Source organism: Pseudopipra pipra, chromosome 7 (assembly GCF_036250125.1).
Source record: "Pseudopipra pipra isolate bDixPip1 chromosome 7, bDixPip1.hap1, whole genome shotgun sequence".
In the NCBI taxonomy this organism is placed as follows: Eukaryota; Metazoa; Chordata; class Aves; order Passeriformes; family Pipridae; genus Pseudopipra; species Pseudopipra pipra.
Window position 1 is genome coordinate 16,196,884 of NC_087555.1, and position 14,333 is coordinate 16,211,216.

Sequence of the window (14,333 nt, forward strand, 5' to 3'; positions counted from 1 at the left end):
CTTATTATTTCTCTCTTTCTTTATGCATTTCGCTTGAAAAGGTAATTTCTGTTTTTCTGTCATTTCAGTACCTCCATCTGTGGAACTAGATGTGAAGTTAATTGAAGGTCTTGTTGTTAAAGCTGGAACCACAGTGCGACTTCCAGCAATTATGAGAGGTGTGCCAGTTCCCACTGCAAAATGGGTTACTGATGACACTGAAATTAAACCAGATGGCAAATACAAGATTGAGACTGACAATTATTCAACCGTGCTTACTATTAAAGACTGTGTAAGAAAAGATACAGGAGAATATCTACTCACAGTATCTAATGCAGCTGGCAGCAAAACTGTGGCTCTACACCTTACAGTTTTGGACGTTCCTGGCCCACCAACTGGTCCTATTAATATTCTTGAAGTAACACCAGAATACATGGTTATTTCTTGGCGCCCTCCTAAAGATGATGGTGGGAGTCCTATAATTAATTATATTGTTGAGAAGCGTCAATCAAAGAAAGAAACTTGGGGAGTGGTTAGCTCTGGAACAAGTCACACAAAAATTAAGGTTCCACGACTGCAGAAAGGCTGTGAATATATTTTCCGTGTTCGTGCAGAAAATAAGATAGGCATTGGTGCACCCCTTGATTCAGAACCAACAGTTGCTAAATATATGTTTGATCCACCATCCCCACCTGGTAAACCAACTGTTTATGATATTACAGAAAATGCTGCAACAGTGTCTTGGACCCTACCAAAATCTGATGGTGGAACTCCAATAACTGGTTATATACTTGAACGTCGGGAAGCATCTGGTAAATGGGTGCGTGTCAATAAGACACCTATACTTGATATGAAATACAGAGTCACTGGTCTTTTTGAAGGCAACACATACGAATTCAGAGTTTTTGCAGAAAACATGGTGGGTTTAAGCAAACCATCTCCAAGCTCTGATCCAATAAAAGCATCACGCCCAATCACTCCTCCTGGACCACCTATAAATCCAAAATTAAAAGACAAAACTAAAGAAACAGCTGATCTTGTGTGGACAAAGCCACTCAAAGATGGTGGCAGCCCAATTCTGGGATACATTGTGGAATGTCAGAAAACTGGAACTACACAGTGGAATAGGATTAATAAGGATGAACTCATTAGACAATGTGCTTTCAGAGTACCTGGATTAATAGAAGGAAATGAGTATAAGTTCCGAATAAAAGCTGTCAACATTGTGGGAGAGGGAGAACCAAGAGAACTGGCAGAAACTGTACTTGCAAAGGATATCCTTTCTCCTCCAGAAATAAGCCTAGATGTGACCTGTCGAGATTTAATTACTGTCCGAGTAGGTCAAACAATACGTATTACTGGTAAGGTAAAAGGCAGGCCAGATCCTGAAATAACGTGGTCTAAAGATGGCAAAGTACTAGTCCAAGAAAAGCATGTTGAAATACTCCATGATCTACCGAATGTTGAACTGCAAGTGAAAGAAGCCAAAAGATCTGATCACGGCAAATATATAATAGCAGCTAAGAACAGCTGTGGACAGGCTCAAGCTTTTGCTATTGTTAATGTACTTGACAGACCTGGACCATGTCAGAACCTGAAAATAAGCTATGTCACAAAAGACTCTTGTATGATTGCTTGGGAGAGTCCAGTGGATAATGGTGGCTCTGAAATTACAAATTACATAGTAGAGTACCGTCAACCAAATCAAAGGGGATGGTCAATTGTCTCCTCTGATGTCACTAAACGATTAGTAAAGGCAAATCTTGTAGAGAACCGTGAATACTTCTTCAGAGTTTGTGCAGAAAACAAAATAGGTCCAGGGCCTTGCATTGAGACCAAGACTCCCATCCTTGCCATCAATCCTATTGACAAGCCTGGAGAGCCAGAAAATCTTCACATTGCAGAGAAAGGGAAGACATTTGTATATCTGAAATGGAGAAGGCCAGATTATGATGGTGGAAGTCCCAATTTAAGTTATCATGTTGAGAGAAAACTGAAAGATTCAGATGAATGGGAAAGGGTTCACAAAGGCAGCATTAAGGAAACACATTACATGGTAGATAGATGTATGGAAAATAAGACTTACCAATTCCGAGTTCAAACCAAGAATGAGGCTGGTGAAAGTGGCTGGGTGAAAACAGCTGAAGTTGTTGTGAAGGAAGATCTGCAGAAACCAGTGCTAGACTTGAAGTTGAGTGGGGTTTTAACTGTGAAAGCAGGTGACACAATTAGAATTGAGGCTGGAGTCAGAGGAAAACCACAGCCTGAAGTTGTATGGACAAAAGACAAAGATGCCACAGATCTCACCAGATCTCCAAGAATCAGTATTGAAACAACTTCTGACACATCGAAGTTTGTTCTCCCAAAATCAAGGCGTAGTGATGGTGGGAAATATGTGATTACTGCAACTAACACAGCTGGTAGCTTCGTGGCATATGCTACTGTTATTGTCTTGGATAAACCTGGTCCTGTAAGAAACTTAAAAGTCACTGACATTTCAAGTGATAGATGTACTGTTACTTGGGACCCGCCAGAAGATGATGGTGGTTGTGAAATACAGAACTACATCCTGGAAAAATGTGAAAGCAAGCGTATGGTTTGGTCTACATTCTCTTCTTCTGTCCTAACAAACTATGCAAAAGTGACACGTCTCATTGAAGGTAATGAATATATATTCAGAGTGCGTGCAGAGAATAAAATGGGCACTGGTCCACCAACAGAAACACACCCAATTATTGCAAAAACAAAATATGATAGACCTGGACGCCCTGACCCTCCAGATGTCACAAGAGTTAGCAAAGAAGAGATGACTGTAGTTTGGAATCCACCAGAATATGATGGTGGCAAATCAATTACAGGATACATTTTAGAGAAGAAAGAGAAACGATCACTGAGATGGGTTCCTGTTACTAAGACTGCAATCCCAGAGAGACGCAAGAAGGTTACTAATCTCTTCCCTGGTCATGAATATCAGTTCCGTGTCAGTGCTGAAAATGAAGTCGGACTTGGAGAACCAAGCTTGCCATCAAGACCTGTAGTAGCCAAAGACCCGATAGGTATAATACCATTGAATTTTTATATTTTTTTTAATGTAACATGATAGATGACTAAATTGTACAGCTGTGTTCTTATTTGTAATTTTTTCTGTCTTTCAGAACCACCTGGTCCTCCCACAAACTTGAGAGTGGTTGATAGCACAAAGACTTCCATAACCCTTGGCTGGGGAAAACCAGTGTACGATGGTGGTGCTCCAATTATTGGATATGTTGTGGAAATGAGACCAAAAGTTGAGGGTGCTGATCCTGAAGCAGGATGGAAACGATGTAATGTTGCTGCCCAAGTTATTCACACAGAATTTACAGCCACCAGCCTGGATGAGAAGCAATTATATGAGTTCAGAGTTTCTGCCCAAAACCAGGTTGGCCTTGGTCGGCCAGCTGAACTGAAAGAAGCTGTGTCTCCCAAAGAAATTCTTGGTGAGTTTTCCCATCCGCTTTATCAGTGTTTACATCCAGCCTCTATTTGCTTTAGGTTTACTTTATTCACATGCTAAACTTTGCATTTTATTTCTTTAATTTTGTCTTTCAGAGCCTCCTGAGATTGAGTTGGATGCAAGCATGAGAAAGTTAGTCACAGTTAGGGCAGGATGCCCTATTAGACTTTTTGCCATTGTTAGGGGCCGCCCAGCACCAAAAGTCACCTGGAGGAGAATGGGTATTGATAATGTCATCAGAAAAGGACAAGTTGATCTGGTTGACACTATGGCCTTCTGTGTCATTCCCGATTCAACACGTGATGACTCAGGCAAATATTCATTGACACTTGTTAATGCAGCTGGAGAAAAGGCTGTATTTGTGAATGTCAGAGTCCTGGGTAAGTAATGAGACAAATATCTTTAGACAATTTTATAACTATATTGAATGTTCATTGCAGGAATATTTATGACCCCTAGATCCTACAGTTTTTGAGCATAACTGTATCAGCTAACACTAACTCCCCCCATATAGAAAGCTGTTAGCCCCCTTTAATTTCAACTTTTCAAGAAGAGAAGTCTAACGTAAATTGAAATTTCTTTATAGATACTCCTGGACCTGTGTCAGACTTCAAGGTTTCAGATGTCACCAAGATGTCATGCCATCTTTCATGGGCACCTCCAGAGAATGATGGGGGTAGCCCCGTGACTCATTACATCCTGCAGAAACGTGAGGCTGACAGGAAGACCTGGGCAACAGTCACTGCAGAACTAAAGAAAACTAGTTTCCAAATAGCAAACCTTGTGCCTGGAAATGAATATTATTTTAGAGTGACGGCAGTCAATGAATATGGGTCAGGTGTTCCAAGTGACATACCAAAACCTGTTCTAGCAACAGATCCTCTAAGTAAGTATGCCTTTATGTACATTTTATGTTTTTTTGCTAACTTTAATAAGATTTTGTGTTTCTTGAAAGCTACTGTTCCTAAACTGGACAGTGCTACTAACTACTCAATGATAAACATAAATATTCATGTACCAATTCCTTTAAAATAATATGGTCTATGAATATAGTACCTTTGCAATTATTAAGAATTCTGCTCTTTTCTATATTGTCCTTGTTGAATTAGCATGGCTAACATCTGATAATTCAACAAATACTCAAGAGCCATAAAATCTTGGAAATTCAGTGTTTAATGTGTTGCTTTTTTTCTTTTGCCCTGAAAGGTGAACCTGATCCACCAAGAAAACTTGATGTTACTGAAATTACAAAGAATAGTGCTACTTTAGGCTGGCTGCCACCACTGCGTGATGGAGGCTCTAAAATTGATGGGTACATTGTTAGCTACAAAGAAGATGACCAACCAGCGGATCGCTGGACAGAGTATTCTGTTGTCAAAGATCTCTCAATTGTTGTAGCTGGTCTGAAGGAGGGAAAGAAGTACAACTTTAGAGTGGCAGCTAGAAATGCTGTAGGAGTAAGTTTGCCAATACAAGCTGAAGGAGCATTTGAAATTAAAGAACAACTCAGTAAGTAGCAATTTAAATACTACCTATGTTGCAATATACTGCTTTAATAATAAAATGAGGAAAAATTATAGTTCTTTAACTCACAGAAAGACATATGCTTTATGAAGTTATCTGGATGATGAAGGTTTACTGTACTGAATATTTTGACAGCTCAGAAAGAATGAGACAACCACTAATTCAGAATTATTAAATAATTCTTCAGGTATGGTTTCAGTTGAAACTAGAAAGTAGGAATTAGGGAGAATAAATTCCTTTGATGAACTTAAAATGAAAGAAAAAGAGTCAGACTGGTAGTTTTAGAGATAAATGGGGCAAAAAGTGGCGCCTGTTTTAATATAAGAGAAAACAAGTTGCTTATATTGTGAAGTTGATTGGGAATATAAAGTAAAAGGCAGGGAGGACAGGTTGGCCTATTTAAAGTGGCAGGGTCCCTGAAGCACAGGAGACCTAGAGGTAAGGGCATTGTGACATGGGAAGAGAAAGACAGAGACACAGAAAAACTATGTGGCAGGAAGAAAAACAATGGCAGGAAGAAAACTACACCAAACAAGCTGTCATGTTTCTTTTGGAAGAAATTTGAAAGCTTTTGTGCAAAAGAAGAAGTAGAAGAGTAATTCAAAGATACAAAAAGATTGACTGTGCAAGTTGATTGGGTTCAGAACTTCAACTTTCAACTTCTTTTCTTCTCCTTAATGTTTGTCTTGTAGAAAGTCAGCAATAAGTGAGCAACAAGTTCCAGATATAAAGAGGAATTACATTTCAAGCACTAATAGTGCACAAATCTCTACATAAATGTGTATGAAGGCAATCCAAACTCATAAGTATTCTCTTGTAAACTGTACAAGAATGTAAAAGTAAGACTGGAATAGATATTTCCCCTGCAGAAACTGCAATTGTCCATAAGTGGAACCTAAATTAAAAATTATCTGTTCATTCCTACTGGTCATTCCTCTTGAGAGAGAAGCAGAAATGTTTCACATGAAAAAATAAGAAAAAGTAAATTAACATATCACAGTGATTTAATTTACATGTCTGATTTTTTTTTTTTTTTACAGTCCCACCTAAGATTTTGATGCCTGATCACGTTCACATTAAAGCTGGAAAGAAACTGAGAATTGAAGCTCATGTGTATGGGAAACCTCAGCCAGTCTGTAAATGGTTGAAAGGAGATCAAGAAGTAGTTACATCCAGTCGCCTGGCTGTGCATAAAGCAGAAAAGTCTTCTGTTCTTATCATTAAGGATGTGACTAGAAAAGATTCTGATTTTTACACTCTTACTGCAGAGAATAGCTCTGGTACTGATAGTCAGAAAATCAGAGTGACAGTCATGGGTATGTTCCATTTGATTGTTTTTCAACCCAGCTTTATACAAAGCTAGTTTTAGTATATTCCAGTGGTTGCCATTTCCTTTCATCCCTTTTTTCTTAATCTACTTTTTTTGTACAGATAAGCCAGGTCCACCACAGCCTCCATTTGATATTTCTGAAATTGATGCTGATGCTTGCACTCTTTCATGGCACATACCTCTTGAAGATGGTGGCAGTAACATTACAAACTATGTAGTTGAGAAATGTGATGTAAGCCGCGGAGACTGGGTAACAGCTTTATCTTCTGTCACAAAGACAACCTGCAGAATTGGAAAACTTATTCCTGGAGAGGAATATATGTTCCGCGTTCGTGCTGAAAATCGTTTTGGGATTTCTGAGCCGCTTGCTTCTGGCAAGATGATCGCAAGGTTCCCATTTGGTATGCTAGCTTTTGTTAGCAGTGTTTCTCTATTTAATCTTTCTAGTAAGAAAACATATAGTTGATATATATCTTTGTATTTCTTTCTAGATGTTCCTAGTGAACCAAAGAATGCACGAATTACCAAAGTCAATAAGGACTGCATTTTTGTTGCTTGGGATAGGCCAGATAGTGATGGAGGCAGTCCAATTACTGGTTATCTCATTGAACGCAAGGAAAGGAACAGTCTGCTGTGGGTGAAAGCTAATGATACAGCTGTGCGCTCCACAGAATACCCTTGTGTGGGGATCATCGAAGGTCTTGAGTATACTTTCAGAATTTATGCATTGAACAGAGCTGGAGCAAGTAAACCCAGTAAACCAACTGAGTTTGTCACAGCAAGAGCACCAGTTGGTAAGCCAAACATACCAATACAAACTATTGTTTCTCTGCTCATTTTCAATATATCTGCCACTCTTTATGATCTTCAGTTTGCCCTTTTGTCTATATTTTCATGCTTACTATGACTTTACTGTGAGTGCACTGTGTGGGTATGCAGTAAGTAGGATACAGCATTATTAAAGCCATTTTTTAATATGTTAGCTCTTTTTTGGAAAAACAGACTACAAAATGTTTTCATTTGCCTTAGATCCCCCTGGAAAACCTGAAGTTATTGATGTCACTAAGAGTACTGCATCACTGGTATGGACAAGACCAAAGCATGATGGTGGTAGCAAACTAATTGGCTACTTTGTGGAAGCTTGCAAATTACCTGGTGATAAGTGGGTTCGGTGCAATACAACTCCACATCAAATACCCCTAGAAGAGTACACTGCTACTGGTTTGGAAGAAAATGCTCAGTATCAATTTAGAGCAATTGCCAAGACAGCAGTTAACATCAGCCCACCTTCAGAACCTTCTGATCCAGTGACCATTCATCCAGAAAATGGTAAGGAATGTAAAAGCATTTGATAACTCTGATAAGAGTCTGTGCATGTTGAACTAAATCTCATGTCAAGAATGAGATGTTTATCTCTTAATACATTGATTAACCCTTAGACTGTTTCCTTTCAGTTCCTCCCAGAATAGAGTTGGATCTGTCTATGCAATCACAGCTTACAGTAAAAGCTGGAACTAATGTGCGTCTGGAGGCAAATGTATATGGCAAGCCGATGCCAACAATCACCTGGAAGAAAGAAGGAGAAGTTTTAAAGCCATCTGAAGGTGTTAAGATCACTACTAAGAGAAATCTTGCTACAGTTGAGTTGTTCAGTGTTAACAGGAAGCAAACAGGAGACTACACTATTACTGCTGAAAATGCAAGTGGATCAAAGTCAGCAACCATTAGGCTTAAAGTACTTGGTAAGCTAAAGACTGTCAATTAACAAATACTTTAATGATTGAATTATATAGCAAGAGATAGAGCTATAATAATGTGATGTTAATTGTTCTAGATAAGCCTGGTCCACCAGCTTCTGTCAAAATCAAACACATGTATGCAGATCGTGCAATGCTTTCTTGGGAACCTCCTCTGGAAGATGGAGGTTCAGAAATTACTAACTACATTGTAGACAAGCGTGAAACAAGCAGACCGAACTGGGCCCAGGTCAGTGCCAATGTACCCATTACAAGCTGCACAGTGGAGAAACTAATAGAAGGACATGAGTACCAGTTCCGCATTTGTGCTGAAAACAAATACGGTGTTGGAGACCCTATCTTGACTGAACCAGCAGTTGCTAAGAATCCATATGGTAAGTGCTTTGTGGGATAGTTTCATTAGTCACTGTTTTTTTGTGTGCACTTATGAATGTGAACGTAATTTTCAAATAAATCTCCACAGATGTACCCGGACCTTGTGATCCACCAGTAATTAGCAATGTAACGAAAGACTTTATGACTGTTAGCTGGAAGCCACCAGCTGATGATGGTGGATCCCCAATAACTGGTTATATCCTCGAGAAGCGTGAAACTAAGGCTCTGAACTGGACAAAGGTAAACAGAAAGCCTGTCATTGAAAGAACTGTTAAAGCTACTGGACTCCAAGAAGGAACAGAATATGAGTACCGGGTGATAGCATTGAATAAAGCTGGACCTGGCAAGCCTAGCGCACCATCTAAAGCAGTGTATGCTCGTGATCCTCAATGTAAGCTTAAAGTCTCAGATATTTTCCATTATTATTTTCAAATACTATCATACAGCATTTGGTACAATAACTTTATGCTATTTTAATTCTCAGATCCTCCTGGCCCACCTGCTTTCCCGAAAGTGGTTGATACTACTCGTAACTCAATAAGCCTGTCATGGAGCAAACCAGCATATGATGGAGGAAGCCCTATTATTGGTTATCTAGTGGAATCAAAAAGAGCTGACACAGACAACTGGGTCAGATGCAATGTACCAAAGAATTTACAGGCTACACAATTTGTGGTAACAGGACTGATGGAAGATACAGAGTACCAGTTCCGTGTTTATGCTGTCAATAAGATTGGATACAGTGACCCAAGTGATGTTCCTGATAAACACACTGCCAAAGACATTTTAAGTATGTTCACTGAAACCCAGTTACCTAGTTGACTTTTACTTTAATTCATGGGATGAGTTCCAAAGACAGAGTTTGTCACAGATCACGGGCGCAGATTAATTTGGAACGTTATTACTCAAAAAATGCAGGCTAAAAGCAGCTAATTTGGAAGAGCACAGGGCAGTTAGGAACAGAGTAGAATTTGGCTAGTGTCTGGGTTTTTTTATTTGTATGCTTTATAGCCTTCTGCCTCCTATTTGGGTTCATCAAGATATCTTTCTTTCTCTAATTCTAAAATTAAACTTTTAAGATCTCTTTTCTATTCTTAAAACTTTCAGTCATCTTCAGGTCTTCTGAATAATTTGAAGCCAAGATTACTATTCTAAGCAGCTATGTGACACAGTATTTGATTGTATGACATTTACTCCTTAAAAGCCATGCTGGGTTTTGTATGCATTTTGCTGTATGTACCAAAGCATTGGTTCACAGAACTGTCTTGGTTCAAGAAAAGCAGTAGAGTCCAGGAGGCTTTGAAATTCCTTTGAGTTCCAAAAAAACTAGAAGACTTTCTAACATAAATGGTGGAAAAGGCAGGAAAAAAAGGAAGTGAAATCAGTGCAAAAAATGCCAAATTTGCAAGTTACCTTCAAACAGGAGTCAGGACTCTTACTAACATTATCACAGGCATGAGAAGTTGGTTTATCTAGTGAAAAGCCAGTAAAGAGGGACTTTCTGTAACAGTAACTTTGGTGATAGCTTTAAAGATGATGCTTTAATTTTATGTTTTTTTGTTAAACACACAGTTCCACCCGAAGGAGAACTTGATGCAGAACTAAGGAAAGTCCTTGTGTTGCGTGCTGGAGTCACAATGAGACTTTATGTGCCAGTAAGAGGACGTCCACCTCCAAAAATTACATGGTCTAAAGTGGGTGCCAACCTAAGAGATAGACAAGGATTAGATATCAAGTCAACTGATTTTGATACCTTCCTGCGTTGTGAAAATGTAAATAAATATGATGCTGGAAAATATGTCCTCAGTCTAGAGAACAGCTGTGGCAAAAAGGAGTACACCATTGTTGTAAAAGTACTTGGTAAGTCTCAGGGTTTTCCCCATTATAATATATTTGTTGACTTTTTAACTGATTTTTTAAAATTTTATTACTATATCAAATATGGCGGTCTTGTGTTTATGCAGATACTCCAGGCCCTCCAGTTAACCTGATTGTAAAGGAAGCATCTAAGGATTCTGCCTACATTACATGGGAACCTCCTCTAATAGATGGGGGCAGTCCAATCAAAAATTATGTTGTTGAAAAACGTGATGCAGAAAGAAAATCATGGTCCACAGTAACAACAGAATGTCCAAAGACAAGCTACAGGATAACTAACTTAGAAGAAGGCAAATCTTACTTCTTCAGAGTTTTTGCTGAAAACGAATATGGTATTGGTGATCCCTGTGAAACTCGTGATGCTGTTAAAGCTTCTGGTAGGAAAAATGGATCCACTTCACCTATTTTTTTATTCATTTTTTTATTCAAATAATGTTTATTTTTAGCTTGACTGGACACTTAGTATGATTTTCTTCCTTCTAGAAACACCTGGGCCAGTTGTGGATCTAAAAGCTTCAGCTGTAACAAAATCATCATGCAATTTGGTATGGAAAAAACCTATCAGTGATGGTGGAAGCCGTATTATTGCATATGTTGTTGAGGTCCTGGTTGGTGAAGATAAATGGCAAGAAGTCATGCGGGGAAAGAACCTCCATTTTTCAATGAGAGACCTAAAAGAAGGACAGGAATACACTTTCAGAGTGAGAGCCCAGAATGATGCTGGATATGGAACTCCATCAGAGCTCACAATTGTAGCAAGAGATGATGTTGGTGAGAAGCAAGATCATTATTTCAATGCTTCACTTACCCAAATTATATTTATTTTATATGTACTATCATTGCTATGCAGACATACAAATCAGACACCTTTAAAACAGATCTTAATTTTACCACAAAGTTTATGCATTGTTGAATAACTGGTTTCCTTTATTTTTTACAGTGGCACCTGAACTTGACTTAAGAGATCTACCTGATTTGTGCTATATTGCTAAAGAAGGTAGCAATTTCCGTCTTAAAATCCCTATGAAAGGCAAGCCTGTCCCAACTGTAACTTGGAAGAAGGATGAAGACCAGGCACTTACTGAGAGTGGAAGAGTTGCATTTGAATCTACAGCAGTTAACACCACTCTTGTAGTACATGACTGCCAGAAAGCTGATGCTGGAAAATACACAATAACTCTGAAGAATGTTGTTGGCAGCAAGGAAGGCACTATTTTTGTGAAAGTTGTTGGCAAACCTGGCATACCAACAGGTCCAGTGAAATTTGAAGAAGTCACAGCTGATGCCATAACCTTAAAGTGGGGCCCTCCAAAAGATGATGGTGGTTCAGAAATCACTAACTATGTTCTAGAGAAGAGAGATAATGTAAACAACAAGTGGGTGACTTGTGCCTCTGCAGTCCAGAAAACCACTTTTAGAGTTACAAGACTTCATGAAGGAAATGAATATACATTCAGGATCAGGGCTGAAAATAAATATGGAGTAGGTGAAGGTCTTAAATCTGACCCTGTCATTGCAAAACATCCATTTGGTAAGTATCCATTATAATTTATGAAATTGGAAAAAAGTGTTAAAGGGGCGATATTAATTTTTAATGATAACTGCATTTTTTAAATACTGTTTAGATGTGCCAGATGCTCCTCCACCCCCCAACATTGTTGCTGTTCAGCATGAGTCTGTAGCTTTAACTTGGACTGATCCCAGAAGAACTGGAGGATCACCAATCACAGGTACATCCCCAAAAGCATCCCTAGTATTTAAGTTCTTAACAGTTCTTTCTCTCTGTCAAAGGGTAAGATAAAACTATCAGGTGTTTATGCTTTGAATTGAGTGAGTGATTGATTGATCGATCGATTGATTGATCAATTGATTGATTTCACTGTTTTGCTTCCTGCTTTTTCAATATGATTAAAAAAATTAAACATCGTGAAAATACTACCTGAGGAACAATATTTTTGCTCAGAGGTAAAACATCTAACAAAAGAACTATATGTGACAATACTTGGGTCCATAAAATTAGCAATTTGCATTTACAAACATCTTGTCATTGCAATTACATACATCTGTCATGTGTGTCCACATCCATTTCTTAATCTGGTTTTCAGTGCTCCTCTTGCACAATGCCTATGTAACATACAATGTTTCACAATGCCATGAGAAATTAAGATTTCTAGAAACCTCCCCCATATTTTCATCTCATCATTTATCTTCTAGGTTATCACATTGAAGTTAAAGAAAGGAATAGTCTTCTGTGGAAGAGAGCAAATACAACACCAATAAGAATGAAAGATTTCAGAGTGACAGGGTTAACTGAAGGTCTGGAATATGAATTCAGAGTAATGGCAATCAATATGGCTGGAGTAGGTAAACCAAGTCTTCCATCTGAACCAGTTGTGGCACTTGATCCTATTGGTAAGTCATCAGCAGAATAAAAAGGAAAATTCTGAAATTTGAAATAACTTTCATTTGACCACTATTTATTATTTTTTCTTCTAGATCCCCCTGGGAAACCTGAAGTTATCAATGTAACCAGGAACTCAGTAACACTCATTTGGACAGAACCAAAATATGATGGTGGACATAAATTAACTGGCTATATTGTTGAAAAGCGTGATTTACCCAAAAAGACTTGGACAAAAGCTAATCATGTGAATGTTCCTGACTGTGCATTTACTGTAACTGACCTTATTGAAGGCTCCAAATACGAATTCAGAATCAGAGCAAAGAACACAGCTGGAGCTATCAGTCCTCCATCTGAATCCACAGGAACCATAATATGCAAGGATGAGTATGGTATGTAGATGGCATTGAATAGGTAGAATTTTATTTGAATAATTAATACCAAATCTCCTCTTTATTTCCCCCTGTGTTCTTGTTCTAACAATCAGGATTTTTTTGTCTGTTTTTTTTTGACAGAGGCACCAACAATTGTTCTGGATCCTCCTTTGAAAGAAGGTTTAACAGTAAAAGCAGGAGACACCATTACACTGTCTGCTATTAGTATCCGTGGCAAACCACCTCCAACTTCAGCGTGGTCAAAAGCTGGAAAAGATTTTAGACCTTCAGAGCTTGTGCACATTGAAACCAAACCAACTTCTTCTACTCTAACTGTCAAATATGCAGCCAGAAAAGATTCTGGAGAATACACAATCACTGCAACCAATCCTTTTGGCACTAAGCAGGAGAGTGTACAAGTGAAAGTTTTAGATATACCAGGACCGCCGGGGCCTATTGAGATCAGCAATGTTTCAGCAGAAAAAGCAACTCTTACATGGTCACCTCCTGCAGAAGATGGTGGATCACCAGTCAAATCATATGTTCTTGAAAAGAGAGAAACTAGTCGACTGCTCTGGACATTGGTTGCTGAAAATATTGAAACCTGTAGGCATGTTGTTAGCAAGCTCATTCAAGGAAATGAATATGTTTTCCGTGTCTCAGCAGTAAATCAATATGGCAAGGGTGAACCAGTACAATCAGAACCAGTTAAAATGGTGGATAGATTTGGTAAGTAGAATAAGCTAAGAGGTTCCAGTGAGTTTTTATTAATCTCTAAAGATTTGATTTTTGGTTTAATTGTAATTTTTCTTCCTTAACAGGTCCTCCGGGCCCTCCTGGTAAACCAGAAGTAACAAATGTGACTAAAAATACTGCCACAGTTACCTGGAAAAGGCCAGTTGATGATGGTGGAAGTGAAATCACAGGTTACCATGTGGAGCGGAGAGAAAAGAAAGGTTTAAGATGGGTTAGAGCAACAAAGAAACCAGTTTCAGATCTTAGATGCAAAGTAACTGGTCTTCTGGAAGGAAATGAATATGAATTCCGTGTCAGTGCAGAAAACAGAGCAGGAGTTGGACCACCAAGTGACACTTCAAACTCAGTCCTATGCAAAGATGTTGCATGTTAGTATCATGCCTTTTCTTTTTTGGGGGTGGGTGGGATAGGTGGGGAGCACATTCAGAGAGCATAAGAATGCCCTCCTCTGTGATGTAATGTTTTA

General features: G+C 38.7%; 1 protein-coding gene across 1 annotated transcript in view; it reads left to right on the forward strand.

Annotated features, from left to right (window-relative positions):
• Positions 1-14,333, forward strand: part of TTN (titin) — a 244,337-nt gene that overhangs the window by 184,231 nt on the left and 45,773 nt on the right. Inside the window, exons 264-285 of the mRNA XM_064660725.1 lie at positions 69-3,035; positions 3,135-3,455; positions 3,568-3,852; positions 4,059-4,358; positions 4,679-4,981; positions 6,037-6,312; positions 6,428-6,727; positions 6,818-7,120; positions 7,356-7,655; positions 7,781-8,068; positions 8,161-8,457; positions 8,547-8,849; positions 8,943-9,248; positions 10,031-10,318; positions 10,423-10,713; positions 10,820-11,107; positions 11,277-11,867; positions 11,962-12,066; positions 12,551-12,748; positions 12,833-13,129; positions 13,253-13,840; positions 13,933-14,235. Coding sequence (XP_064516795.1) covers positions 69-3,035; positions 3,135-3,455; positions 3,568-3,852; positions 4,059-4,358; positions 4,679-4,981; positions 6,037-6,312; positions 6,428-6,727; positions 6,818-7,120; positions 7,356-7,655; positions 7,781-8,068; positions 8,161-8,457; positions 8,547-8,849; positions 8,943-9,248; positions 10,031-10,318; positions 10,423-10,713; positions 10,820-11,107; positions 11,277-11,867; positions 11,962-12,066; positions 12,551-12,748; positions 12,833-13,129; positions 13,253-13,840; positions 13,933-14,235 — 9,498 coding nt within the window. The remainder of the gene's footprint in view (positions 1-68; positions 3,036-3,134; positions 3,456-3,567; positions 3,853-4,058; positions 4,359-4,678; positions 4,982-6,036; positions 6,313-6,427; positions 6,728-6,817; positions 7,121-7,355; positions 7,656-7,780; positions 8,069-8,160; positions 8,458-8,546; positions 8,850-8,942; positions 9,249-10,030; positions 10,319-10,422; positions 10,714-10,819; positions 11,108-11,276; positions 11,868-11,961; positions 12,067-12,550; positions 12,749-12,832; positions 13,130-13,252; positions 13,841-13,932; positions 14,236-14,333) is intronic.